Genomic DNA, 26,306 nt, shown 5'->3' on the forward strand with positions numbered 1-26,306 from the left:
AAGGGTGTAGCCAAGACCAGAGATCTTGCTTAAGTACTGCAAGAGCAAAAGCATTCCACACACGACTTTCCGGAGCGTCCATCACCGAATGTTCTGATGTGGACTGTGAAGAATCAACACACATATTAAAATCCCCCATCAAAAAACCCCGTTTGTCAAGTGACAAGGAGGTCTGCAAAGTGTTCCAAAGATCCCGGCGAGATAACGGGTCATTCGGAGCATAGAGGCCCAGCAACCAAAAGATCTCTCCTTCAAATAAAACTTCGATCACCACAAAACGGCCATGTACATCATTTTTAATAAGAATGGGCTGATATTTCTTATGTACAATCATTAGCACACCAGAATAATGCATTGCATGTGTCCCTACGTAAAACAAGTGGAACCCATGGCAATCCACAACTTTTCCTACTTCACCGTGACTCTTGTACTCAACAGCACACAAGACATCCTATTGATTCTCATGCAATACAGTCCACATGGCATGTTGCTTATGGTGAGAACAAATGCCTCGCACATTCCACGTGGCTATCTTCATGTGTATTCAAAAGAAAGATCAGGACCGAGGCACAGCTTGCTTCGATTTAACCTTTTCTGCTAGAATGTCAAGGACTCCCTCATCCAAAAAATCAGCTAACACGGCAAAAGAGTTCTGACGGCCAGCTTTAGAGGTAGACGAAATCTCCATTGTCTTGGGGGTGGAGCGAGGATAACGACGATCCCATGGGGTAATCACATTACCTCTAGTATCAAAAGCCAACTTAGCAGGTGGGCCCTTTGGACCGTCCGAATATACTTTCCTAGTAGATTGATTACGAGGTGCAGAAGAAACCATAGGATGAGCAGGATGCTCTAAAGACAGCATCTCTTTTCGGTGCATATAAGTGCGCATGGAATCTTGTGAAGCATTAGGCCCAGAATCCGCCAGGCCAACATCAAACCTTTTACCTTTCTTTGCACCTACATCCACCCAGTCATTGCCGTGGGAATCCAAACCCGAACCCAACACAGGTTGTTTACCTTTATCCAAAACTTTAGGTGGCTGGGTGGCATCCTACGACGGAGCATCACACACCATATCTTCCATGGGCAGCACAACATGCTCAGCATCTGAAGTCTGTTGCTTCTCTGGGCATTTGGCCATAAAATGCTCCAATTTCCCACATGAAAAGCAATGTCCTGCAAAGTTGCCCCATTTCAAATGAAAGTGCAAAAGATGCATGCCAGAGCAATTAAGGCATAACCAAGCCGCCTTTTCTTAGCAGTGTCCCATAACATACATAAACGGTTACGATTCATGGCCCGCAGGCTCGGGGGGACCAGAACAGTGCCCACAACGGCCATAGCATCCTTTAACAGCGGCCAATAGATAGCCGGACAATTTTCCACTTCAACCCACACAGGGCATTCCCGTTGAAGCAGGCGCTGAAAATCTGCCATTGGGCGCCATGGCACAACATGGACCAAACGGCGATCAAAGAACAATGGCAGTTTAGATAGGAGATCAACACGGTGCTTCTCAGATTTCAACAACACCTCATAGAAGCCTCGGGGCCCAACAAAAATCTCCTCAACACACTCCCCTTGTAGTAGATTGTGCAGCCATTGGCGAATATGGGAAAGCACTGGGATTCTACCAGTGAAAAAGAGTATAAGCGCACGGTCATAAAACACCGAAAATGATCGCAAGACATTTTTCGGGTCCACCGTGGCTTCCAGCACATCTTCAGTTCCAGAGTCAGAAAAAGCTTCACGATTATGTTGGACATAATCGCCAAGCAGAGTGTTGGCAAATTCCAGCAAATGCTCCCAGTCAACATCCTGAGAATCCACAGAATCCAAGGCAACCTAAGCATATGAACGTTCTTGATGATCCATTGTCGCTTCCGACGTATACTTGGTGTGTTTGCCCGCAGGCTAGAAATCAGGACCAAGGGGCATCTCCTCTCTGCAAGGAACCATATCCTCTGGTTCCTCTGTATCAGAATCCGGACCAAGGGCTACCACCATTTGGTCGATAAAAGCCATATCCAGACCAGCCATATTGAATCACCGCTTGTGCAGGTCAGATGCAGAGCCAGGAGCTCACAGGTGGTAGAAAACGAACACAGGCCGCTCTCCCCCCCCCCCCCCTCTCTCTCTCTCTCTCTCTCTCTCTCTCTCTCTCTCTCTCTCTCTCTCTCCGTAAAAGGTAATTGTATTAATTACGAAAAAATTACAAGATTACTTGATTACAAGATACATGATGACAATCTGAGCCATCATGTGAAGAGGTTCCAAGTACTACAAGTTCCAAAGTCATGGCAAAGACGCGGAGGAAATTGCCACATGCCAGGGACGTAAGTCCTCCCTAGAGAGCATGTCAGAATGCTGGAGAAGATCTAACTGCCAATACAAGAGGCCCTTAAGCCTCGCAATATGCCGCTGAACATTATAGGCGGAATCAAAAAGAAAGGCATTCCGAATGGTCCAGTTATGCCAACATCCCCAATATCGAAGAAATTGATACATGAGCTTTATATGTGGCTGTGCCGGAGTGGGGTATTTGGGCTGCCCAAAAACCCAATCAAAGGGGCACAGGGTGAAACCAACCACCCCTTGCCAAACAGCCGACAAAAAGAACCAAACTTTCTTAGCGATGGGGCAAGAAATAAATTGGTGCCGTCTCTCTCTCTCTCTCTCTCTCTCTCTCTCTCTCTCTCTCTCTCTCTCTCTCTCTCTCTCTCCCCCCCCTGTACAGAGGCGCTGTCCAGGGGCGTATTCCGCAAGCACAACCGATGGAACTTGTGTGTTACCTGTCGGCCTCAGTCGTGGCCTGTCCCAATAACGCATGTGGCAGGCCACAACCCCAACAGTGCAGGTGCAGGAGGCAAAACACAGGGCTGGCAGACGACGGCAAGGCTGGACAGTCGACGGAGTAGGGCAGGGATGAGGCGACGGTTGACAGGGCCCAGGTCTGACGACAGGGCTGGACAGTCGGCGGCGCAGGACAGGGATCAGGCGACTGCAGGAACCCTGACGCACAGGGCGCACGGGCGACAACCAGGCGTAGAGCCCGCAGTTCACGCAGGCAACAGCAGGGCGGGGGATGCAGCCGACGGGCCTCCAGGTGCAGGCAACGGGCTTGCGGGCGACGGCAAGAGGGCGGCTGCCGGCGACGACGACCAGGCGACGATGACAGGGCAACAGGCGATGGCGACGGGGCACAGGTGACACGTTCTCTCTCTCTCTCTCTCTCTCTCTCTCTCTCTCTCTCTCTCTCTCTCTCTCTCTCTCTCTCTCTCTCTCTCTCTCTCTCTCTCTCTCTCTCTCTCTCTCTCTCTCTCTCTCTCTCTCGCTCTCTCTCGCTCTCTCTCTCTCTCTCTCGGGCCTCTTTATTCGTCATCGGCACCATGACTCGTGAGAAGCACGAGGCCTTCAATTTGCATGCAATCCATGTGGAGAGGGACACAAAGAAGTCCAACTCCCACCATTGGACATGCAAGTATTGCGGAAAGCGCTATACAAGTGGTGCAACTCAGCTTCTCCAACATCTTTCCAAGACCAGGGGGCAAGTTGCTCCATGCAAGGAGATCCCTCCAAACATTGTGGAGAAGATTCTTGCCAAGATGAGAGGGGGATCCACAAGAGGAGGGGGAAGTGGCTTATCGGCACCAACTCCTATGCCTACTAACGAGGAAGCATCCAATGTGGGTGTATCTTCAACCGATGCGGAAGAGGCCTCTACCATTGGTGGTGGGGGCTCCACATCCGCATCCGGCTCCGGTAAAAGACAAAGAGTGGAGGCTCATGCGATGCTGGAGAGACAATCGTCTCTCTCTCAAGCACCCGGTCATGTGCGTGGATCGGTTGCCTTTCTTAGAGAAAGGCAACGACTTGCGGACATTGAAATTGCGCACACGGTGATTGAGTGCAATCTTGCATTCAATGTCCTAAAGCAAGAGCAATGGAAGAAGATGGTAAAAGCCATTGCCAATGTGGGTCCATGTGAAGGATCGACTGGTGTCACATTCATCTACTGCCACATTCAACAAGCTATCATTGAGGTATACATTGCAATTTACGTTTTAAATTTGTTTCACTTTCTTTCATAATGATAAATCATAATATCATCATTCATGATTCATAATTGAAATTTGATTTATACATAACTTGTAGTTTGTAAATTGTGATTGTAGGTGGGCCCCTCAAATGTAGTGCAAGTTGTTATCGACAATGCATCGAATTGTCGGCGCATGGGCCGTTTGCTTGAGGCCGAGTTCCCTACCATTGTGTGGACTCCATGTGCAAGTCATTGTTTGGACTTGCTCATGGAGAACATTGGGAAGCTCAAGTGGGTGAAGAGGGTGGTCCGCAAAGCTACATCAATTGTCACATTCTTCACGGTAAAGGTAAAGGTGCTTGCAATGTATCGTGAGCATAGCACAATTGAGTTGAAGAAGCCTTCTTCAACTCGCTTTGCTTACATGTGGTTATTGCTGGAGCGCCTTTATGAGGTGCGGTCTACCTTGCGCCAAACAGTGGTGTCCACTCTATGGAATGAGTGGGATGAGAATGAGACAGAGGAGGCAAAAGCCATGCAACGCTTGTGCCTTAATGAGCATTTTTCGCAAAAAGTCCGTGCCGTTGTCATTGTCGTGACTTCCTTTTATAGGGTGTTACGTATGAGTGATTGCGAGGGGTCCACCATGGGCCTCCTCGTTCACTTCTTTAGAGCGGCATTGGTAGAGGCATGTACTTGTACACTGATCACAGAGACACAACGTGCACATGTTTTAGAGATAGCAGATAGGAGATGGGTGTGGATGCATAAGCCCATCCATGGTTTTGTCGCATTGGTACATCCAGCCTACAAGTCACCGGCGGTCATGGATGATAGAGAGTTCCGTTCAGACCAGCTTGCTTATTTGACTCGTGTGGTCCCTATTGAGGACCACAATGCAATGCTAGAGGAGCTAGGATGCTATACAGATCAGAGAGGGCATGTGGCTTTTGCTTCTCCCACTTGTTGGAGGAGAGAATCACTTGTGAAGCCTTTATTTTGGTGGCAAAACTTTGGATACGCACTGGAGACCCTTCAGCCCTTAGCCATAAGGGTCCTTGCCCAGGATTGCTCTTCGGGTGCATGTGAGAGAAACTGGAGTGCCTATTCTCTCATTCACACAAAGATTCGCAATCGGCTTAGCACACGACAGTTAGAGCGGCTAGTCTATTGCCGCACTAACTTACGCATGATGAGGGCTATGATGAGCATGGGTAGTCCGAAGCAGGTAAAGTTTAAACACTTAACCATAACATTTAAAATTTGTTGTTTTAACTTTTAAACTTTGAACTTTGAAGTTTAAACTTTATACTTTACAATTTAGACTTTAGCATTTAGTATTTACAATGAATCATGATCACTCTTACGTGCATCACTGCATTGATAATTGTGTAGGTGAATGTTGATACATTCAAGTTGACGGGCGACACTCATCCGAGTGTACATAAGGAGGTGGACGAGGAGGAGGAGATGATTTTTGCAGAGCTCTATAGAGAGCTTATAGCAACAGATACTCGTGACACTCGCAGTCAACGTGCTCATGGGCGAGGAGTTCGAGTAGGTGGTAGCAGGGGCATGGTCATTCGACGCCCTCCATCATCGAGGAGGGGTGGTTCGAGTAGCTTGCAGACATATGTAAGGCGGGGCTCTAGTAGCTCACATCCTATGCCTCATGATAACATCCCCCCCTTGCCTACACAGCCGCCACCTAAGGAGCCATCATTTGATGATGATGGTAACCTCATCAGTGAGGATGAGTATGAGTCTGTCTCATCATCGGATGCTGAGGAGTCATCTTCAAACTCTCTTGATGAGCACTCAAATGGTTCTGATGATGATGATGATGATAGTGGTGCCTCATGATTCATCATTCATATGACATGTCACATAGGTCTCTCTTTTTTTATGTATCATATATACTAGACTGTAGTTGTATCGCATGTTTTGCATAGCCCATGCGACCGCGATGGTCACCCTCATGTATTCATCTTATTCTGTAATGAAATGGCTATTTCCACTTTAAACATGTATTTTATGATCTATCATTTAATTATTTATGGTTTTTGTTATTTAAAAAATCATCTTAATTTTTTTTTCGTACTAATATCGTACTGTACCTTATAAAATCATAAGGTACCAATTAGTACTGTATTTTATCGCACCGTACCATATCGTACCTTTCCTACCTGACAACTATACTTGCATCACCCTATGCATTGGCATTGAGTTTTTGTAAACAGAGCGCTTTGAATGAGGAAAAAATTCGTCTTCTGGCGAGTACTCATCCAAGGATGAAAATCTCCATGCACCTATGCATACTTCCCCCTATTTCCTTCATCACAGAGTGGTCAACTTGGATCCACAATGTTCGCGCTAGCTCATGTGATATGGTAGTATGGCAACATATGGTATATACTTCTATACTTTTTCTCGTCACCAATACCTTTGCAAGTCTTGGCAGGCCAAAACCGACGAGCACCCTTTGTCCAATGCCTTGGCGTCTTTGAAGGCCATTTGTGCTCCCGAGGTAAGATAACCATTGCCTTTATAATCTTGGTAGGTCCTTGGGCAGCCATCATGCACCCTTGGATTGATGCCCTAGCTGCTTTAGGATGGGATACCTCAAGGTATTATGGGCTGAGCTATGTTTGCAATCCCTCCTAGGTTCTAGCTCTAGGCCTAAGAGAGGGTGTTAAGCTAAAAAATATCAATTATCAGCTAAACAAGTTGAATTCTCAATTAGAACATAATTACCTCTTTAAAACAGCCCCAAAACTCAAAACTTACCAAAGTTTTTGTCTCCTATAAGCAAATAGCCAAACTTTGGGAGAATCCACATCTACACATCGGAGGTTTTCCAACCTAGTTGTTTCTAGATCTACAGTTGATCATGTTTTGTCTGTGGGGTCTTTACCTCATGCATCTCTTTTGTACGCTCGTTTGGGGCATATGTCTGTTAAAGGAATGAAAATGCTTTCTGGTTTGCAATACTTACCGCCCCTTGACTATTCTCATTTTGATTCTTGTATCTACACATAAGAAGTCTGGTATGTCACGCATGAGTGACCCCTTGGCTTTGGTTCATTCTGATGTCTGTGGGCCCATGCCCTGTCAGTCTATAGGTGGTGCGAAGTATTTTGTTACTTTCATAGATGATTTTTCACGTAAGGTATGGGCTTATCCCATAAAGCAGAAGTCTGATGTATTGGCAATTTTTCAAAGATGGCTTGCTTTGGCAGAAAACCATTCTGGGCATTGGCTGAAATGCCTTAGGACAGATAATGGGGGTGAGTATGTCTCACGTGCTTTTGAGCAATTATGTGATGAGAGGGGTATTAAGCGTCAATTGACCGCCCCTTACAGCCCTCCCCAGAATGATATGGCTGAGCAGATAAATAGGACCATCCAGGAAAGTGTTCGCAGTATGCTTAGCCATGCAGGCCTACCCCAACACTTTTGAGCTGAGGCAGTTACGACTGCCATGCATATCATTAATAGATCACCCCGTAGTGCCACTGATTTCCTGGTTGCACAGGAGGTATGGACAAGAAAGCCTCCCTCTTATGCCCATTTACGTATCTTTGGATGTGAGGCATTTTACCATGTGCCCAAGGACAAGCATAACAAGCTAGATCCTAAGAGTGTTAAATGCATATTCCTTGACTATGGAAATGCAGGAGAGATGGGTTATCGTCTATGGGATCCGCAAGCACAGAAAGTCATCTACAGCCATGATGTAGTCTTCCATGAAGACAAGATGCATAGGCAGCCTGAGAAGATAGTAGAGATACGCAGGGTTATATTTCAAGAGGAGCCATCAGCTCCCGTACAGCCAACTAGACAGCTTGCAATAGCAGCAGATGCTCATGGCCAGGGTGTTGGACAGAATGTTGAACAGGCAGAAAAGCCTACATTGCAGCATTCTACTAGAGATAGACGCCCACCTAACAGATTCGAGCCCTCCATGCACTATGTCTTGGTTACACATGCAGGAGAGACTCTCACCTATGATGAGGCTATGCGCACGGGTAACACTCACTCTTGGGAGAGGGCTATGCAATCTGAGATAGACTCCTTGCATAAGAATATGACTTGGGATTCGGTTTCCTTGCCTGTTGGGGCAAGAAAGATCTGCCACATGCAAGTGGGTGTACAAGCTGAAAAGTACCCCTGGACACCCCAAGCCGGCATACAAAGCTAGATTGGTAGCAAAGGGTTTTAAGTAGAAGTATGGTGTTGACTTTAATGAGATCTTCTCTCCTGTGGTTAAGATAACCACCCTGCGCTTAGTCTTGGCTTTGGTTGCACAGCTTGACTTGGAATTGTACCAAATGGATATCAAGACGGCTTTCTGACATGGGGACTTTCATGATGAGATTTACATGGAGGAGCCTAAGGGCTTTGCAGAGCCTGGCAGGGAGCATCTAGTGTGTAAGTTAAAAAGTCTTTATGGCTTGAAGCAAGCACCTAGGAAATGGTACCATAAGTTCAATGCTTTTATGCATCCACAGGGCTACAATCGTAGTGCTATCGACCCATACTTGTACACGAAGAAAGCCCATGATAGATCTTTGCTTATTTTGGTACTCTATGTGAACAACATGCTATTAGCAAGAAAAGCTCATGATGAGCTAGATACTCTTAAGGCTCAGCTCAAGAAGAGCTTTGAGATAAAGGATCTGGGAAAGGCCTCTTACATACTTGGTATGCGCATTAGACGCAATAGGCATCAGGGACTCCTCTACTTATCACAGAGAGAGTACATTCATAAAGTCCTTGAGTGCTTCCGCATGTAGGACGTGCTGTCTCTTGGATGTCCAAGGTGCAGAAGTGTATGGCTCTTTCGCCCATTGAGGCCAAGTATGAGAGGTTGCCAGCCTTGGCAACTCTCGCAAGCACAAGCTTGCTACGAGTAATCTTACATGCAGAGTCTCCAAAAGATACATGATATCCTGCATCATCAAGCTGTCCAGCGGACATGAGATTGCATATCAATGCAGGTACATGACGTACATCGTACATAACAAAATTGTTGCCAAAAAGGTGAGAAGGATCGAAGCTTGCACGGAAGAGCAAGAGCAAGAGAGAGAGAGACTCAAATGTGGGAACTCCAACAGTCACAATGTGTGACCAGTCTTCCCTTTATTCATTTGTCACTAAAAGAATAAAGAATAAAGTGATGGTGACAAGCGCCTGCTGTTGGGATATAAATGCCTGGTAACCTCCATGTATATAGTACAGTACATGTGAACGCACCCTTTACGTACCCTAAGTATAAATACATTTTATTCTTTGTGCACCAACACATTGTTGGTACACTCTTATCTTCTCGTACTTTCACTCTGCTCACTCTCTCTCCAACCGTCACACTCATACGCTCCTGTTCGAACTCAAACTCTCTAAGCTGTGGCCTTCCAGTCCAACAACTGGTATCAGAGCCAAGACTTTGCACGCTTTCAAGATTGTGGCAACGACTAAAAGACGCGACATGCAGGTGACCTTCTGCGGGCGGTTCGCGTAACAGTCAGACGTGACACAACAGGCGGGCAGTTCCGGCGGGCAAGCGTCAGTCAGATGTGACATGACGGGGGTTAACAAACCTCCCCCCCCCCCCCGTTAGTTCCTTCTTTTTTTTTTTTTCAAAACAAATCAAATTTTCTCTAATCCCTCCATTACCACTTGCCTTGGCAAATGTTTACACACCAAAGGCACAGTTTCAAAATCTGTGCAAATCAGGCCACAGAATTTGGGGCTTTTCCCAAACAGATGCACAGGCTGTACACATGCTGATGTCAGCAAAAAACGCAAGCAAAACAGGAAGCCTGGTTGGAGCGGCAGCCGTCAAATCAACAAGGGTGAAAACAAGCTTGAAATCAATAAGAAAAAACAGCAGAAACACAAATCCTGAAATCTAATACCATGTTAAAAGTGGTGCAGCAATGGAAGCATAAATATGTGCTGAAATAAACTGTTGAACACAAGATAAAAGAAAAGAAAGAGAAAACACAATACAGATGAGATCTCAGATGTATGCTCGGGAAATGAAATCCATATACCAAACATGAGACACTACAGAAGCAATGTGAGTCACCGACTGTGGAGGCACTAGCACCTGCTCCCTCTCCCCAGAAACTGTCAAGTGATGAATGAATGTGGAGGAGGGAGGCTGACAATAAATAGGCCAAAATAAATGCCTAAAATATGACTGGTTGGCCAGCATTAAATGCTGGCCAATTGGCTGCAAATAATGCCAATCCACAATAAACAATGGCAAATAAAATGCCTAAATAATCTCTAATGCCAACCTACTGAACCACAAGTTCAAACTCAACCATGAGCTGGCTAATCTCCTAACAGCTTTTATGGCAAGATAGAAGGGCAAGGGCAACCAATCTCAAAATGCTCCGCAGAGTTCTGGAAGTTTAGGTACTTCACAGAGCAACAAGAAGCAAGGAGGCACGCAAGCCAAGAAGGGCAAGTGCGATTATTGTAAGAAGGCAAGTCACTACATCATAGAATGTAAGAAGCACATTGCAAAGGAGAAGAAGAAGGAGTCAGGGATGTCTATTTCCGATGCACCTTCTACTACTACAAAGTCTGTGTCTTTCGTTGTTTATCGTGACTATTGTTTTTACACTTGCAGTTATGATTCTTCTTGGGCTAATAGAGCATTCAATTCTACCGAGTATACTAGCACTTGGCTTTTTGACAATGGTGTTTCTAAGCACATCACATCTCGCAATGATTTTTTTCCCTTTGTTATTACAACTCATGTTGGCGAATCTATGCAATGTGCCAACAATGCATCTTACCCTGTTGGTGGTATTGGGGAGATTTTCCTGAAAGCCATTGATGGCTCTACTATCGGTTTACAAGATGCATTATACGTGCTAAGGATAATGAATAATTCGTTGTCCATTTCTTCTTTAGCAAAGTGTGGTATGCAAGCCACATTTAATGATGACAAATGCATTGTTAGGGATAAGGAATTCTTGACTTTGTTATTGACTGGCACATTATGTCATGGACTCTATGAGTAAGATACTTATTCGATTGATCAGTCAGTCTATTTGGCATCTACTATTACTCTTGCTATGTCACAAGCAGAGTTATGGTATACTTGCATGGGGCATGTTAACTATGGCGGTTTAATGCTTATGCAACATACATAGATGTTAGATGGTTTTCCTCTCTTGAAGAGACCTCCTGAGTATATTTGTGAGGGATGCATTTTGGGAAAAATGCATTGATTCTCTTTTTCTTGTGATGTTGCTTTTAAGGCAACAACCAGGTTAAAGATTGTGCATTCGGATGTATATGGACCTATGCAAACGAAGTCATTGGGTATGCTAAAAGCTAAGAATCTGCCACATGGCTTTTGGATGGAAGCAATTATGTGTGCTTGTCACGTTTTGAACAGGTGCCCTACCAAGGCACTGAAAAATGTCACACCTTTTGAGGCTTGGAACAACCAAAAACCATTAGTTGGCCACTTTCATACTTTTGTCTGTCTTGCATATGCTCATATTCCCAAAGTACTAAGAAAGAAGTTGGACAACAAGGCTGTCAAATGCATTTTGAGGGTACAACAATGAGAGCAAAGGATATAGATTGTATAACCCTATTTCCAAGAAAGTCTTTATTGGTAGAGATGTGATTTTTGATGAAAAATCAGAATTATCTCTTGGTAGTTTTGACACATATCAAGCTGCAAATGATGTGTTTGAAAGGTTGCTGCCCATTTCTTTTGGTGATATAGCTGGAGTTTCAATAAATGAACAAAATGATCAGCCAGCTGCTCCATTAAGCAATGCAATGTATTAGCACGATCAAGTGTGTGTGCTTCCATAACAATCTCCATTGTATTAGTACGACTAACAATAGAGGTTGTTATGGAAGCACACACACTTGATAATGAGGAGCCTGATTGTTTTGAGGATGTACAATAGAATGTGCATTGGATGGTAGCAATGCAAGCTAAATTTGATTCTATCATGAAGAATCAAACATGGAATTTAGTGACATTGCTTGTTGGAAAGAAAGCCATTGGTACTCACTGGGTCTATAAGTAGAAAAGAAAAGCGAATCAATCCAATGGCGGTTGTTATGGAAGCACATACACTTGATGATGAGGAGTCTGATTGTTTTGAGGATGCACAATAGAGTGTGCATTGGATGGTAGCAATGCAAGCTGAATTCGATTCTATCATGAAGAATCAAACATGGGATTTAGTGACATTGCTTGTTGGAAAGAAAGCCATTGGTATTCATTGGGTCTATAAGTAGAAAAGAAAAGCGGATCAATCCATTGGCAAGTACAAAGAAAAACTTGTGGCAAAAGGCTATGCACAAAAGAAGGGCATTGATTATGAGGAGACATTTCCTCCTACATCCCATATGACTACCATTCGGTGTATGGTTGCTCTGGCTGCCCATTATGGTTCGATTGTGCACCATCTTAATACTAAAACAGCATTTTTACATGGGGAACTTCAAGAAGAAGTGTATGTGCAACAGCCCATTGGTTTTCCAATTGAGGGATCCGAACACTTGGTATGCGAGCTGAAAAAGGCTTTGTATGGTTTAAAGCAAGCTCCACAAGCTTGCTATGCGAAAATTGATGCCTTTTTACTCAACCAAGGGTTCATTAACAGCCCATCAGAGTCTACACTTTACGTATGCAAAGAGAGGGGATCCTTGCTAGTCATTTGTCTTTACGTAGATGATCTTTTGCTCACAAGGACACATGCTAATCAAATTTCAGCATTCAAGAAAAATTTGCAGCAAACTTGTGAAATATCAAATTTAGGACCTTTGCATTACTATTTAGGCATTCAGTTTATCCATGATGCTAGAGGCATTAGACTATCATAGTCCAAGTATATTGGTAAACTCCTTGAGAGGTTTGGCTTTCAAGATTGCAAGCAACTTACCACACCGATGGAAAATGGACTCCAGCTATCTTTGCATGATGACAGTGATCTATTTGACATTCATACATGTACTCCAGCAGTTGGATGTCTCATTGATTTATACAATACCAGGCCAAATATTCAGTTTGCAATTTCAGCCCTAAGCAGATATATGCACAACCCATGCATGTCCCATTGGCAAGCTATGAAGCATGTTTTTCGTTACTTGCAAGGTACTAGGACTCTTGGATTGCTATATATCAAGGGAGGACCACTACAATTGCATACTTACTATGATTCAGATTAGGCTGGTGATTTTGATTCACGTCATTTTACGAGTGGAAACTATTTCTTTCTTGGCTCATCTTGCATCTCTTGGCTTAGCAAGAAACAATCCACTGTTGCCACATCATCTTGTGAAGCTGAATACAAGGCAGCTTTTAATACTACAATTGAATGCAGATGGCTGAGACGTTTGTTGGCTGATCTTAATGTATTTATCACGGAGCCTACTCCTTTGTTTACTAACAATCAGAGTGCCATTGCAGTGGCACGGAACCCAGTGTGTTTCATGCACGCACAAAACACATAGAGATTCACTATCACTTTGTCAAAAAGAGGCTACATGCAAGAGATATCAGCCTTGTCTACTATCCTACCACAAGCAATGTGGTAGACATCTTCACCAAAGCTTTTCCACGTGACAAATTTGAAGTATTCCGTAATGCTTTAAATTTGATCTCCTATGGTGGATGATCCTCGTATGCTGAACACTTTACACTCCAGGGGGGTTTGTTGGGTATGACTCACACCAACGCTCACAAAGAAGTGTTGGTGATCCACAATAGGACACTGGGGCACTTTTTACTCTCCTTACAAGAGGTTTTTTCCCCCAATTACATTATTTTCTATTTTGCGTACTGATGTTACATAGTTCGGTCACTTACCATACTTAACACTTTTCAGATGTGAATGCACCTTAACAACCCTAAGGTCTAAGGGTTGTACTTGTCTATTGTGTGCTCTCAACTGAGAGCTTCCATCTCCGATCTCACATCTCAAATGGCCCATGAGTACCACATGCGGTAGGGCCCATGAGCAGCATACACTAGAAGATATGACACCATCAAGACAAATGATCTTATGAAATTGAACCATGCCAGACAAAAGGCAACATGGGAGATGAATGTATCTCCAGTACTCAATTGTAAAAATACAATTAAAATACTGGCATTACATGCAAAAGACAGCTCTTTAAAAGGGAATATGAAAGTTGAAGAGCTTGAATGCAACTGGCTGATCAAAGATGGAAGCTTATTCTTCAAGTTTCTTAACTAGCAGAGGAATCAAGGTAAAGTAACAAACAATCCAAGACACAAGGGTGTTATTATCTCCAAAGTGCAGTTTCACATACCGAAATAAATTCTCCCCACCTACTGCCGCTGCCGTTAGAGAAGTGAGAGAACCAATTGAATTTCCAATCAGCACTGCCCCTTCCTCTGCAAACTCCTTTGTGAAATCTGTGACAACATCACATAAGCAATACAACAAACTCACATGACCTGTGACTGAAGCAATAGAGAAAAACTTCAATGCCATAGGACCTATGCTTGTATAACCAAACAAATAGTCAGCACTCAGACATACCACATAGAAGCTCTGCCCACAGATCAGGGCCATAATTTGCATCTTGAGGTTTATCTGAGGCCCCAAAACCTAAAAGATCAATGGCATACACTCTGTGATTCTCTGAAAGATGAGGAATTAATCTTGCAAAATGGCCAGCATTCCCACCTGATAAAAAAGGAACCATTAGGCATCTCCATAGTTCCAAAGTCACTGAGGACTTACCAAAACAACAAAATAATCTAGGCCAGCTTAGAGCCTATTTGAAATCCTGGTGCTTTAAATATTCCAGTGTTGCTTTTATGCTGTTCATTTATTCAGCACGTAACCTGCTCCTCTTTTTATTTAATTGAAAAGAAAAACTAGTTACATGTCCATTAAAATAATAAAGTCTCAAAGACAAAGACTGGATAAGTTGAAAGAAACAAAGCAACCTTATTCCCCACAGGAGATGTGCACAACTAGCCTGAGGTATAGTGATTTCAATGGGATCAATATACTAGATAATTCTGCTAGCCTCCTGAGCTTCCTGTGCACAAAATCCGCCCCCCCCGGGGCTCCCAATTCAACCACCTCTACCCCACCTCAATGCTACCACCACTTCGCCTTTGCTATGGTTGCTGCTGCAAAACTGAGGGGAATTGGCTGAGGTTATCTGGTGAAAAGGCCATATGCATAGGAGATAGTATCCAATTGTCATATTGAAAGGAGAATGTCCATGAAGGTTAGGTTCCACATGTTGAGCAACCAAGTCATTAGCTGCATTAACATTTGATTGTAGTGTAGTAATTCCTAATTTTGGTCTCCACTGACAGCCCCAAAAAAGGCTTTATGTGTATTATTGGCATTTATTGCACATGGTAGGCAAATGCTCCAAAATCCCCTAGATCCTTCTCCAACCAGCTGGCACCCTCTTCAGTACTGCCAATGCTGCATTTGGGTTCTCCAGGAACTGCCAAAGGCTACCCAGCCTGCCATGACCTGCTCCAGAGCATCCTCAGCTGCATGTGACCATCACCAAGCTTGCATTAACTGATTTATTGCTGCCACCCAGCATCTTCTGAGAACTTTCCAGCTTCCAGCTGCCCAGTACACTCAGCAAACAGGTCGCCCTGCTGCATATGCTATTTCATATCATTAACAGACCTGTGTTTGCTGTCCAGGAGGTCTTCAGGGACTGTCAGACCTGTGTTTCATGCTGCCGTTCCTCCCAGACAGCCACCCAGCTTACCTGTCATCTTCTCCAGCAGTCATCTACATTCAGCAGCTTGCATTTTACTATTTGAAGGTACTGAACTGCTGCCATCTTTGCATTTTCTCCTTCAGTTGACTGCCCAGCAGTGATCTTGATAGCAGCCTTCAGAGTATGTACATCTACCCCAAGGCACTCCTTGTGCCATCTCACAATTCTGGGCAGCAAGGATCATTCCGATAGCCTCCTCACCATTGGGTTACAAAGATCATTTTGCATCGGAGAATGATTGGCTATCAGATTTCTATGCTCGAGGCAATAAGACACATACAATGCGCACTAAGCCCTTGCAAGCAAGAGGAGGTGCTAAGACCTCACAAGAAAATTTGCCCTCCTAGAGATCGTCGCAACAAGCTATGGAGATTACCCCGGCTATCTTCAGATCCAATAGTTTCCACAACCCTCAGCTTTGCAATCTGCTCCACCAAGAGAAAGTAGTTGTTGGATACCATATTTCCCGAAGTCTGCTCCATCAAGAGACAAGGCTATTGGACTCCTTTGGCTTTGTAGTCCCCTCCATTGAGAGACAAAGGCTGTTGGACTCCTTTGGCTCCACAATCTGCTCCATAGAGACAAAGAGAGAGAGAGAGAGAGAGAGAGAAAGAAAAACAAAAGAGGAGGGAGGCAGTTGTCCAGTGCCCTCTACCTCTTGTTGATAAGATCCATGATATCCCTCCCTCCCAACCCTCTTCTACTCAATTTCAAAGGGACACCTCTGGGAGCAATCAGACTTTTGCTCCATCTCAATCTAAGAACCTTACTTGGCACAACTAGCGGTAATTCCTTGTTGATTTGACATACCAAAGGCCTTGATTCATGAGTTTCTAGATTTCTCATCTCCTTCAAAGGGGGATTCAAAGGGAGTTTGGAGGGGGGCATTCTTCCGCCACTTTTAGAGGGGATCACGAACTATTCTCATCAGTCCTCACCAGAGGACTGTGGTTCACTCCCTCCATGCCGAAGCCATTTGCACACCTTGGCCAAGGCTGTGGTCTTCGTCCTTCCTCTCTTCTAACATCAACACCCAAGATCTGTGGGTTCTACCTAGGCTAGAACCTTTGAGTTTCAGCAATGACTTGGTGGATGTGCCTTTGCATCTTTTCTAGCATGGCGATGGCGATAGTCCTCTCTCGCAAGGCCCAAAATTGGGCACGCCTTAGCATTCTTCCAATGTGGCTATGGAGCTAGTGATTTCTCCCTTGACCTCAAGCTTTGGGCACCATCGGCTATCACCTTTTCTATCATTCTTATATACACATTTCCTTTCAGGTGCAATTCTTGGATTATAGGTGCTTCTATTTTTGTCTTCTATGTCTGGGGTGGACTGCGTTTTGCTCCCATCTCAGCTGCCATTCGCCATCATCATTGAGCAAATTGCCACTTCATTGTCCTTACTCGAAATCCCATTGTGTTTATATTTGTCGTGCATTTAAATCTTGTACACAGTGAAGCATGTCTATCTCACTCCTCTTAAGGCACCTCTTTTGGGATTGATAGGGGGTGTCAACCAACCAAAGTCTTTAGATGCATTCACATTTCCTATATATTGCACGTGGTAGGCAAATGATCCAAAAATCCCCAATTCATAGGGCATGCATCAGAGTGCCATGATGTGAATGTGAGAGTGCGCAACGAAAGAGAATCACAAAAACATATACACACACAGAGATGAAGGAAATGTTAGAGATTTAGTCATCCGCATGGCAGTGCAAACTTTGTTCACTGCAGTTATGAGATAAAATCTACCCTTGTCTTCCATGCATGCAAGGATGGTAAGTAGGATCTATCCTTTTCTTGCTCACATGCAAGGCTGGAAAGCTTGTCCATCAAAAGAAGAGATTTGCAAGATATTTTGAAATAAAAAACAAGTTAATGGGCATTGGGGATAGACGGACAGTTTTTACACTGGCTTGCCTGGACTTATGCAGTGTTGACTATAGTGCATGATAGTAAATTTCATATTTCTGAATAAATGGAGAAACTCTTACCAAAACCATGAACAAGAATTACAGGCTTTCCACATCCTGCCACACCAAAGTTTATCTTGTGGCCTCTGCAATAACCAGAGTCAAAAATACAAGCTCAAAGTAACATATGTTCAAAGATGCACATGCCATCAATAAGCAAAAACATTTCATATAAATAATATACAGATGCAGTTCAGAGGAAAAATTTACCTCCATACCCAGCTATTACATTTGTATGGCAGAACGAGCAACTCTGAATCCAAGTTTTGAATCTCCTTGACCAGCAAAAGAGCTGGTATTCTCTCATCTACTTGTAAATTTGCAGTAACAAATCCTCCACGTATTCCCCCTTCCATGAGAGGACTAAGCCATATATCCATAACACCATTAATCTCCTTCAGTTGAGCCTGCAGCCTGTGAAGCTCTACGTGTAATGTTAGAGATCTATGTGCCACAGTTCCTACATTCTATACATCAAACCTATAGAATTTCAGCTCTGTTCGTTAAGCTTCATGATGTTTAACAGTTAAAGCTCAAATAAAGGCTGACAATGAGCAACTTCTCTTCACCTCCCCCTTCCTACCATGAGAATGTGACAGAATCAACATTTTTTATTAACTCTACAAAATATTTTTATTAGAAACTTAATTCAAGTACCCATAGCTCTGAGTGTGGTACCATTGCACTACCAGAGATGAACATGGGCATTGGGCATGCTGCATCCAATGGGCACAATCTAAACCTTATGGCACAAATGCACGACCAATGAATGTTCAACGAGTCCAAAACCCTTGAAATTGCAAGATTTTAAGGTTAGTCTTTTGTTAAATGAAAGTTGGGGGCCAAAGTTTAGGCAGCCACTTATTAATTTAAGTTAGGAAGTTTAGGCAGACAGTTATGATTTGTGAATGCCCAGGCAGCCCAACATGGACCTCAAATGCATTTGGAAGAGTTCTATGTCACTGCAGCTCTCTCTCTCTCTCTCTCTCTCTCTCTCTGGAGATACAATGGCTTCGGGACTCGCTCCTCGAGTACAGCAGCTCCAAGACATTGAGGTCCCACCCAGAGGCAGCTTACAGATTTCTTTGTGGGAGAGACCCAGGAGGTCTCAGCACAGCCACAACCTCAGTTATCTACACATACATGGGGGGTATTGATTGATCAAGTGGTCCAGTTGGGCCGATTGAGATGTCCCAAACCTTGAAACAGTTGTCAACAACCTTTCAACAGACAGATACAGGAGATTATTGCCCACAGCCAAGCCCTCTACATCCCAATGATATCGTATCAGCTAGAACTCTTTTATTTGCCAGCTAGAGTTTTCCTTACTTATAGCTTTTAGTCTTCTTGTACTGTTTATTACATTTCAATTTATTGTTTTTCACACAGTTGTACCATCATACAGATAATTGTAACTCATGGTCTCATAGGTCGTTTTGGCCTTTTTGCAAACATTAATATATCAATTCATCTCTCTCTCTCTCCACCCGGACGAAGGCCTAGACATCCACACCACAAACAAATTAAAGCCATCGTTGAGCGCCACAGGAGACAGATGCCAAGACGCCTCAGCCATGCAGAGGTACACCTCCTTAGAGAACAGACATATCATTGATGGAGAGTTTTCCTTTCTCTACTCTCACTTTCAGATCACTGACATGTTTCCCTTTTACAGAACACTATTTCATTTTTATTTTTTTTTCAGTCTTATAGGCATGTTTTTCATCTTTTTCTCGTTCCAGATGAGAAACACACCATCATTGTATGTATGTATTGCTTTGGTCTCATAGGCCACATTGGCCTTTTAGAGACGTTAATATACTCTCTCTCTCTCTCTCTTTTTTTTTTTCCGTAAATTCTCTCTCTCTCTCTCTCTCTCTCTCTCTGAGCAGCCATATCCTGTTTACCTGCTGTTCATTTATTTTTGATGCAGTTTCGGTCAGCTCCAGCGATGGAGATTGAAATTGTAACATGTTTATGAGTTGAGGCAACAGCTAGATCAGTCAACTATACAGTCGTGGAGCTCCATTTGCAGCATGTTCTACTTCTGTTTCTCTTCTCTTCTCTGCTGATCTGAATTATTTCAGTCCTAGAGCTGAGATCTCCATTAATCCTCAACCTTCTAAGCATTGCAGCATTTCCTGGGCACTTCTGACCCAATGAAGGTGATTTCAGGACAGTTTTGTCACAAGAAACCACCCTGTTTGTGAAAGAATTAGTGAGGCGGTTCAAGGGAATAAAGCTTGATGCTGGTGGACACCATTGCTCCATGACATGGGTCAGAAATTGCTGATATGATTTTTACGGTTTGCAAGCAGAAGTCTACAAATAAACCTATAGTGGCTCTAGAGTTTGTTCGAGCCCCACTACAAGTGTACAAAGGTCAATGAGCATTAGTAGATCAGTTCCATTGCAACAAACTGCTGAAATTCAGAAAATTGTACCCTGTTTGTGTAATCCAAAGAAATACTGAAAGGGGCACCAAGCTTGGGGCCAATAGCTATCGTCATCTTCAGCAAGAGCATCCTATCTCTAATTGCTAGTACTTTCAAGTTGCTGAAATTTACTGTTTTGGTATGTGTACAATTTGGGTTTACTTCCCATCAAGTTCCCCAAGGCCAATTGCATGGTTCTGTTACAGGACATCACAACTTCTTTTAAAATTTGAACTTGTGGTTGTCTTGAGGTGCAACCAAAGTTGGGATTATAGTTCCACCTCAAAGTCTCAGGAGAGTGAGTGGTAAGATGGGAAACTCCAAGCTCCATTTTCCCAAGCTCCAAGCAAGAATATTCTTGAGACATCATAACTTATTAAGTGATTCCCAATAGCTCAAGCAACTCTCACAAGAGCAATGGGCTCCGATACCATGTAAGGACACATTATGGTTTGAGAAGGAAACACAAAGTATACGAATACTACTAGTAAATGAACTAAGAAAATGCAAACGAAGAATGAGACAATGCAAGAATAAACTCAATGAGCAAACCAAGCATGCCAAGTATGTGATACATCTCGAGAAGTGGATGGCTGTCCAGCAGCCACTCTCTTGTGGGAGGAGGCTAAGGATGAAAGTGTTGTACTCTGGTGAATCTCGAACACATTGAAACAAACAGCCAAAGCTTGATGTCAAATGTGATCTAGACAGTCCGAGTAGCACCAATGGCAGCAAAAATTGCCAAATGCAACATCCCCAAAGTGTGTGGATGTCACTGCGGCACAAGATCGCAAGCACAGCAGCCCTTTGACTAATGAGATTGCCCGGCAAAAGCTAGAGATTGCAAATAAAGTTGTCTGGTAGATTGCCTAGCAACAGGGAGATGTTGCCTGGGGGTGGAGTCGCCAGACACAAGTGCATGGGAGAAAGGTGGCAGCTCCTCATGTGAAACTCAGCAACAAACAGATGCCAACATGCAGTGGTGATGACCACTGGTGACAGCAATCAATCGCCAGACTGTGGGGGAGAGAAGGTGATGACAGTGGAGCAACAAAGATGGTGCTGATGAAGGCTGGCTGCAGAAGGTCATGATGGAGATATTGATGACAAGTGCTGATGGCAATTTGTGAAGATGTGAAGAAGGATGAAAATCCCATCCCTTCTTTCTGAGCCAATTCTCCTACTAAAACTCTCAAGTTTTGTCTTTTAGTTATTTATATTTATTTATATTAAATTTTGTTTTAGGGTTGAATGAGAACCAAAGAAATTAGCCCATAATTTGAGATTAACCTCAGGCTAAAATCTGAGATAGCTTAACATTCTCCGCTAGAGAGTTTTAACACCTATTGATTAAATGTTTCAAATGTCTAACATCCCAATGCTCTAACCAAAAAACCTTAAGACAAGTTCATGCAAGAATGACAACGAAAAAGGACACTGACTACATTTGCAAAAAAAAACGTACAATTAAGATTTTGGTACATGATGTTAAGCTACCAAAGATTCAGCCTTAATCCTATAACTCCTGGCTAATTTCTTATGCTATTGCACAGCCTCAAAATGCAAATTTAGAACATTAATTAAAAAGATGAGATGGCACAAAACGTTCTATAAATAGGGTGCCTGGAACATGGCCACTCCTTCCGTGGCCCTCATCATCCAGGCACCTTTCTTCTCCAGCCTTCATGACCATTCCTCACACTTCAGCCCATCCCTGGTGCTATACACGGCTTGCTCTCCACAACCTCATTAAGAGATAGGGACTGCTGTTTACTGCCTCAGCAATCATTGACATTGCTATCCTCACCTAACCTACTATCTACGACAGTCCCTGCTGCTCTACAACACATCAGACTGCTACATTTTGGCTATCCAGACCAAAATGCTCCTGCTGTTGCTGTCAAACAAAGGCAGTAGCCTGCAACACCACGTTTCCCTCCAGGCAGATACATTTTGCCCCTCAAAAGGCCACACTAGTCCTGCTGCTGCTGTCAAACACAGATGTCACAACCTACCACCTCATCATCTAGCTCAAGACTGCTACAGTTTGCTGCTCCCTGCTGCTGCACACTGGTTGGAAACCTTAAAATGCAGAGACAAACGCATTCCTACACCCAAGTACTGGCTGGTTGTTCAATCTGGGATATGCCCAAGTACCACATACTCATCCAGCTGTTCGTGGTACCATGAACCTGCTCTTCAAGGGACACTGGCCTGTTAGGGTTTCTCTTCTGCCTCTGCATCGAGCTTCTGCCTCAGATCCAAGGCTTCCGGTACATTGGAGTTGGTAGTGTTGTAGCATGCATTCATTCATTTAGCTCATTCTCATTTCATTCCATTCTCTGAGCATTCTTCTGTTATCCATGTTTGATCCCTACATGTCATGCACTTCGTTAAACCTAGGGTTCTCACTCACACTTCTATGAGATCAGATTCATAGTGTTGCACTTCCTCACATATGAGCACCTAGGTACTAGAAAGAACTTTGAATGTTTAAGATTTGGTTTTTAACAGATCACAAAAAACAAGAAATATCACCTTTGGAAATCTGCATCACTGCCAAGTCCATCAATCCTGGAAACCAAAAACATAAGCACAGTTTAGTAAGAGCCGCAACTTAAGAACATGTGAAGGCTGCCACTTATAAATATAAAATGAAGTTGTAAGAAGAGGCAAACAGAAAGAAAACATACGTGAAACTCAGCAGCTGGTTTTTTGATGTGACAATGTCTGTTTCTGATGGAACCAAACTTTGTCTATTGCTCCATGAGATCATGCTTGGATATGTATTGACATCCTGTGTGGATTGGCCATCCGCAGTAGTCCCAGTTCCTGCGCTGACCAGTGAAGCAGATGCAGATTAAGAATTATATTGAAGCTGCAGGAATCCATAACTGCACATCTGTGTGACCATCAGTGCATGGATGTTGCTTCACTCTGCGTGAGTGTATAACAGGAAATCTATGTTATTTTAAGCATTTACATGCTTCACTCAACAACTGAAAAGAAGACCATACATGGTTATTACCTGCTGCACTAGACAGGACAAGAGTTTAAAAGCACCAACCTGCTAACACCAAAATTCTGGATTTTGGCTTGGGACTTCTTAAATTATGAATCATCAAGTTTCTATTGCCTTCAGCATGCTTGCAAATTTTATTTGGTATCCCCCAATATTGTAGATGAAGATACATTTTCTGCCTCTTCATGAAGCCAAAAGTCTTTGACCTAATGAAAGTGTGCCTGTCTAGTGGTAGTGGCCCTCTCAAACTCGCCATTAAGAACCTGTTCTGCAGCTGAAAAACCCGTTAAAGTGAGAAGGATGTACTGGAAGCACAATACAGATAACCACAAACTTGTGAATTGACAGTAAGTTTTACTTTTTGAAACAAACCCAAGCCTCTCAAAGACACATCAAGAACCACATGCTACACTCCCACTGGTGACAAGTTACAGATGGGAGTCAACATACACAAAAAAGACATTCACAGACCAAAGTAGCAAGGAGTCTGGAGGAGTGGCAATGCTTTTCAAGGACGAACTCCAACAAATGATCCAAGTGGTTTGGGGGAAGAGCAGGCCAGATATGAGTGGATGAGTGTACAAGGTGTGGAGTGTACTCTATAAATCACTATATGCTATTTCCCCCCTATAACATCTTGTTAGAGCCCACCTGAGGGGCAATCACCATATGTAGCTCTGGATGAGGACATATGGGAGTTTTCGAAGGAGGGAGATGTCATCCTACTAGGAGACTTTAAGACGGCCTCACATCAGGTGTCTTTCTTTGACACATCTCAGGAGATGTTATATGAGCAGGATGCGGCAGAGTTACAAATGTAGAGGACCTCTCAAGACATGGGAGAAGTCAAAGAATATGGGAGATATCTTGTGGAGATGGATACAGCACATGGACTAGCCATTCTTAATGGCCTAGCTAGATACCCCTTATCGAGATCCTTCACACGTTACCCTCACCCACATGGTGCTAGCATGGTAGACTATGTACTTGCTCCACCCACGCTTATACCCCATATCCAAGATCTCTCAATCTCACATCATCTCCTTGGAGTAGCAATAGATCATGCTTACCTATCCTTCACTATGGATCTCCAATTTACTTATGTGCAAACTGTTGAGCTAAAGATTGCATTACATGCTGATTAGCCTTTTAATCAACCCCAAAACATGCTTAATCAATGAAAAACCCTAAACGGGGAGTGGTTCAAGAGAGTTTCTGTGTGAACCCTAATTTGGGAGGGCCGATCCACATCTATAAATAGACAAGCTGCCCACCATTCAGCCTCATCCTTTTGTGCAGGTTTCTCACTCTACCATGTAGATTCCAACCATCAGCCACCTATCATCTACCGACCAGCCATCGACAGTTGCAGCCCATCACCGTCCATCCCTAGACAGCCTGTTTCTAGCCACCATCGCCCTACTATTTGGAGGTATCCATCTGCTGCATCACCATAGCACTTGATCAGCCTACTTTCTCATCATTTGGTTCCAGGCAACATGCTACTGCCATCTCTCCCACCAAGCCATTGCTCTAGTACCTGCGTTTTTGCTATCCAACATGCCGTCTATATCAACAAACACCTCTCCTATTGTCGCCTAATAGTTCTCTACCTCGGGTGATCAATTTTCAGTCTTCTTTGGTGGTACACTACTACATTTCCCAAATTCCAACCTGCAACTACTCTATTCCGGTGACCAGCCTGCTGCCCTTCGTTATTCAGCACTATCTCATCTCCGACTAGTGGTTATAGCATTGGGGATTTGTCTCCAGTGGACGTCACTCTCCGATACTCACTGCTCTGCCCTTGAGCCTTCTATACACTCTTGCGTTCATTTATTACATTGATTCATTCACTTCTCCTTCTCTCTCTATATGTGTTTGTGTTTTTGCATTTTGAGTTTTGAGTTTTGTGTTTTGCGTTTAGGATTTGAGTTTTGCACGTCATTGCCTGTGTCTTTGTGTTTCTGTCTAGTCATGCACTCTGTGTTTTCTCGCTATGTTTCCTCAATGCAAACCCTAGCAGATTCTTCACATGGTATCAAAGTCGATACTCTTGTAAAGAGTATATTGCAGATATTGTGGAGGCTTGGCTTTATGCAAGGCACATGAATAACTCGTAATCAAATCACAATGTCTCAAATACCTTCTTCTTGGAACCACATGATGCCTTATCAAGCTTCTTCATCATTGGAGGCCCGAAGGAGGCATTATTTACTTGATGAGAAAGACAACACCCCACCTCACCTTCACCTTCTTTGTTTTCTCCTATTCCAGATTTCAATCTCTTGATAGAGGAGAAGTTTGAAGGGTTCACGTATAGTCGAGCTTACACTCCTCCTACCAACTTTGCTAAACCATCCAGACAAGGTGGTGAGGCTGGCCACCTCTCCAATCATGGACATACGACATTTGGGACGATTGGTTACCAATCTTCTTCATCTCCTCCATGGGCTCCTCATGCGGTAACCATGCCCATGCCCATGCCCAGTCAGCCCATGCCTAGTTTGAATCCACAATGCACACTTCCCACATCCAGGGTGAACACTCTGGGATTCATTCCCAAGTGGACTCCACTTCCCATCCCTATCCACCCTACCCCATTACACACCTTGTCCATCTCCTAACACTACCACTCCTGTTGCAACAGCCAAAAATCCCTTCACGGATAAGACTCACTTTAATGGGTCGAATTTCACCACTTGGCCAAACTTCATGCAACAAGTACTTGAGTCTCAGGGACTTTGGAACCTCGTTGTTGGTCCAGAGCCTATGCCTTCACTCACCTTGATCACATCCGTCAAGGGAGAATCTGCAATGCCATAGCCAATGTTGAGTTAATGAAGGAATTGCTTCCTAAGTTCCACTCCCAATTCTAGCATTTTGCCCTCACATCTCAGCATTGGAGTCATCTCATTATGTAGCGCAAGATCACACTCAACGTATCAATCCCAATTCTGAGCTTCAAGAGTTTTCCATTAAGGAAATGATCTGAAAGTCAAGTTGGCCAAATATCTACGGTTATTCACTAAGTTTGCCACTACTAGCTC

At 43.7% G+C, this 26,306-nt stretch overlaps 2 protein-coding genes across 5 annotated transcripts in view; one reads left to right on the forward strand and one right to left on the reverse strand.

The window, feature by feature from the left end:
• LOC148014492 (uncharacterized) overlaps positions 1–26,306 on the reverse strand; it is a 138,294-nt gene that overhangs the window by 97,602 nt on the left and 14,386 nt on the right. For 2 of the 4 annotated variants that reach the window (XM_087666157.1, XM_087666154.1), the window contains exons 2-8: positions 23,302–23,530; positions 22,928–23,066; positions 22,773–22,808; positions 18,010–18,213; positions 17,821–17,885; positions 14,602–14,748; positions 14,369–14,474 (exon numbers count right to left, since the gene is read on the reverse strand). In XM_087666157.1, coding sequence (XP_087522283.1) covers positions 14,369–14,474; positions 14,602–14,748; positions 17,821–17,885; positions 18,010–18,213; positions 22,773–22,808; positions 22,928–23,066; positions 23,302–23,512 — 908 coding nt within the window. In that variant the 5' untranslated portion in view covers positions 23,513–23,530. The remainder of the gene's footprint in view (positions 1–14,368; positions 14,475–14,601; positions 14,749–17,820; positions 17,886–18,009; positions 18,214–22,772; positions 22,809–22,927; positions 23,067–23,301; positions 23,531–26,306) is intronic. The other 2 variants (XM_087666156.1, XM_087666155.1) reach the window with 2 other exon arrangements.
• LOC148014493 (uncharacterized) lies at positions 4,236–5,399 on the forward strand. The gene is made up of 2 exons (XM_087667406.1): positions 4,236–5,270; positions 5,367–5,399. Exons 1-2 carry the CDS (start codon positions 4,236–4,238, stop codon positions 5,397–5,399), a joined length of 1,068 nt encoding a protein of 355 aa, XP_087523532.1.

This window comes from Lygodium microphyllum, chromosome 25 (genome assembly GCF_053477565.2).
Source record: "Lygodium microphyllum isolate KBCC chromosome 25, Lygodium_microphyllum_v1.1.10, whole genome shotgun sequence".
NCBI lineage: Eukaryota > Viridiplantae > Streptophyta > Polypodiopsida > Schizaeales > Lygodiaceae > Lygodium > Lygodium microphyllum.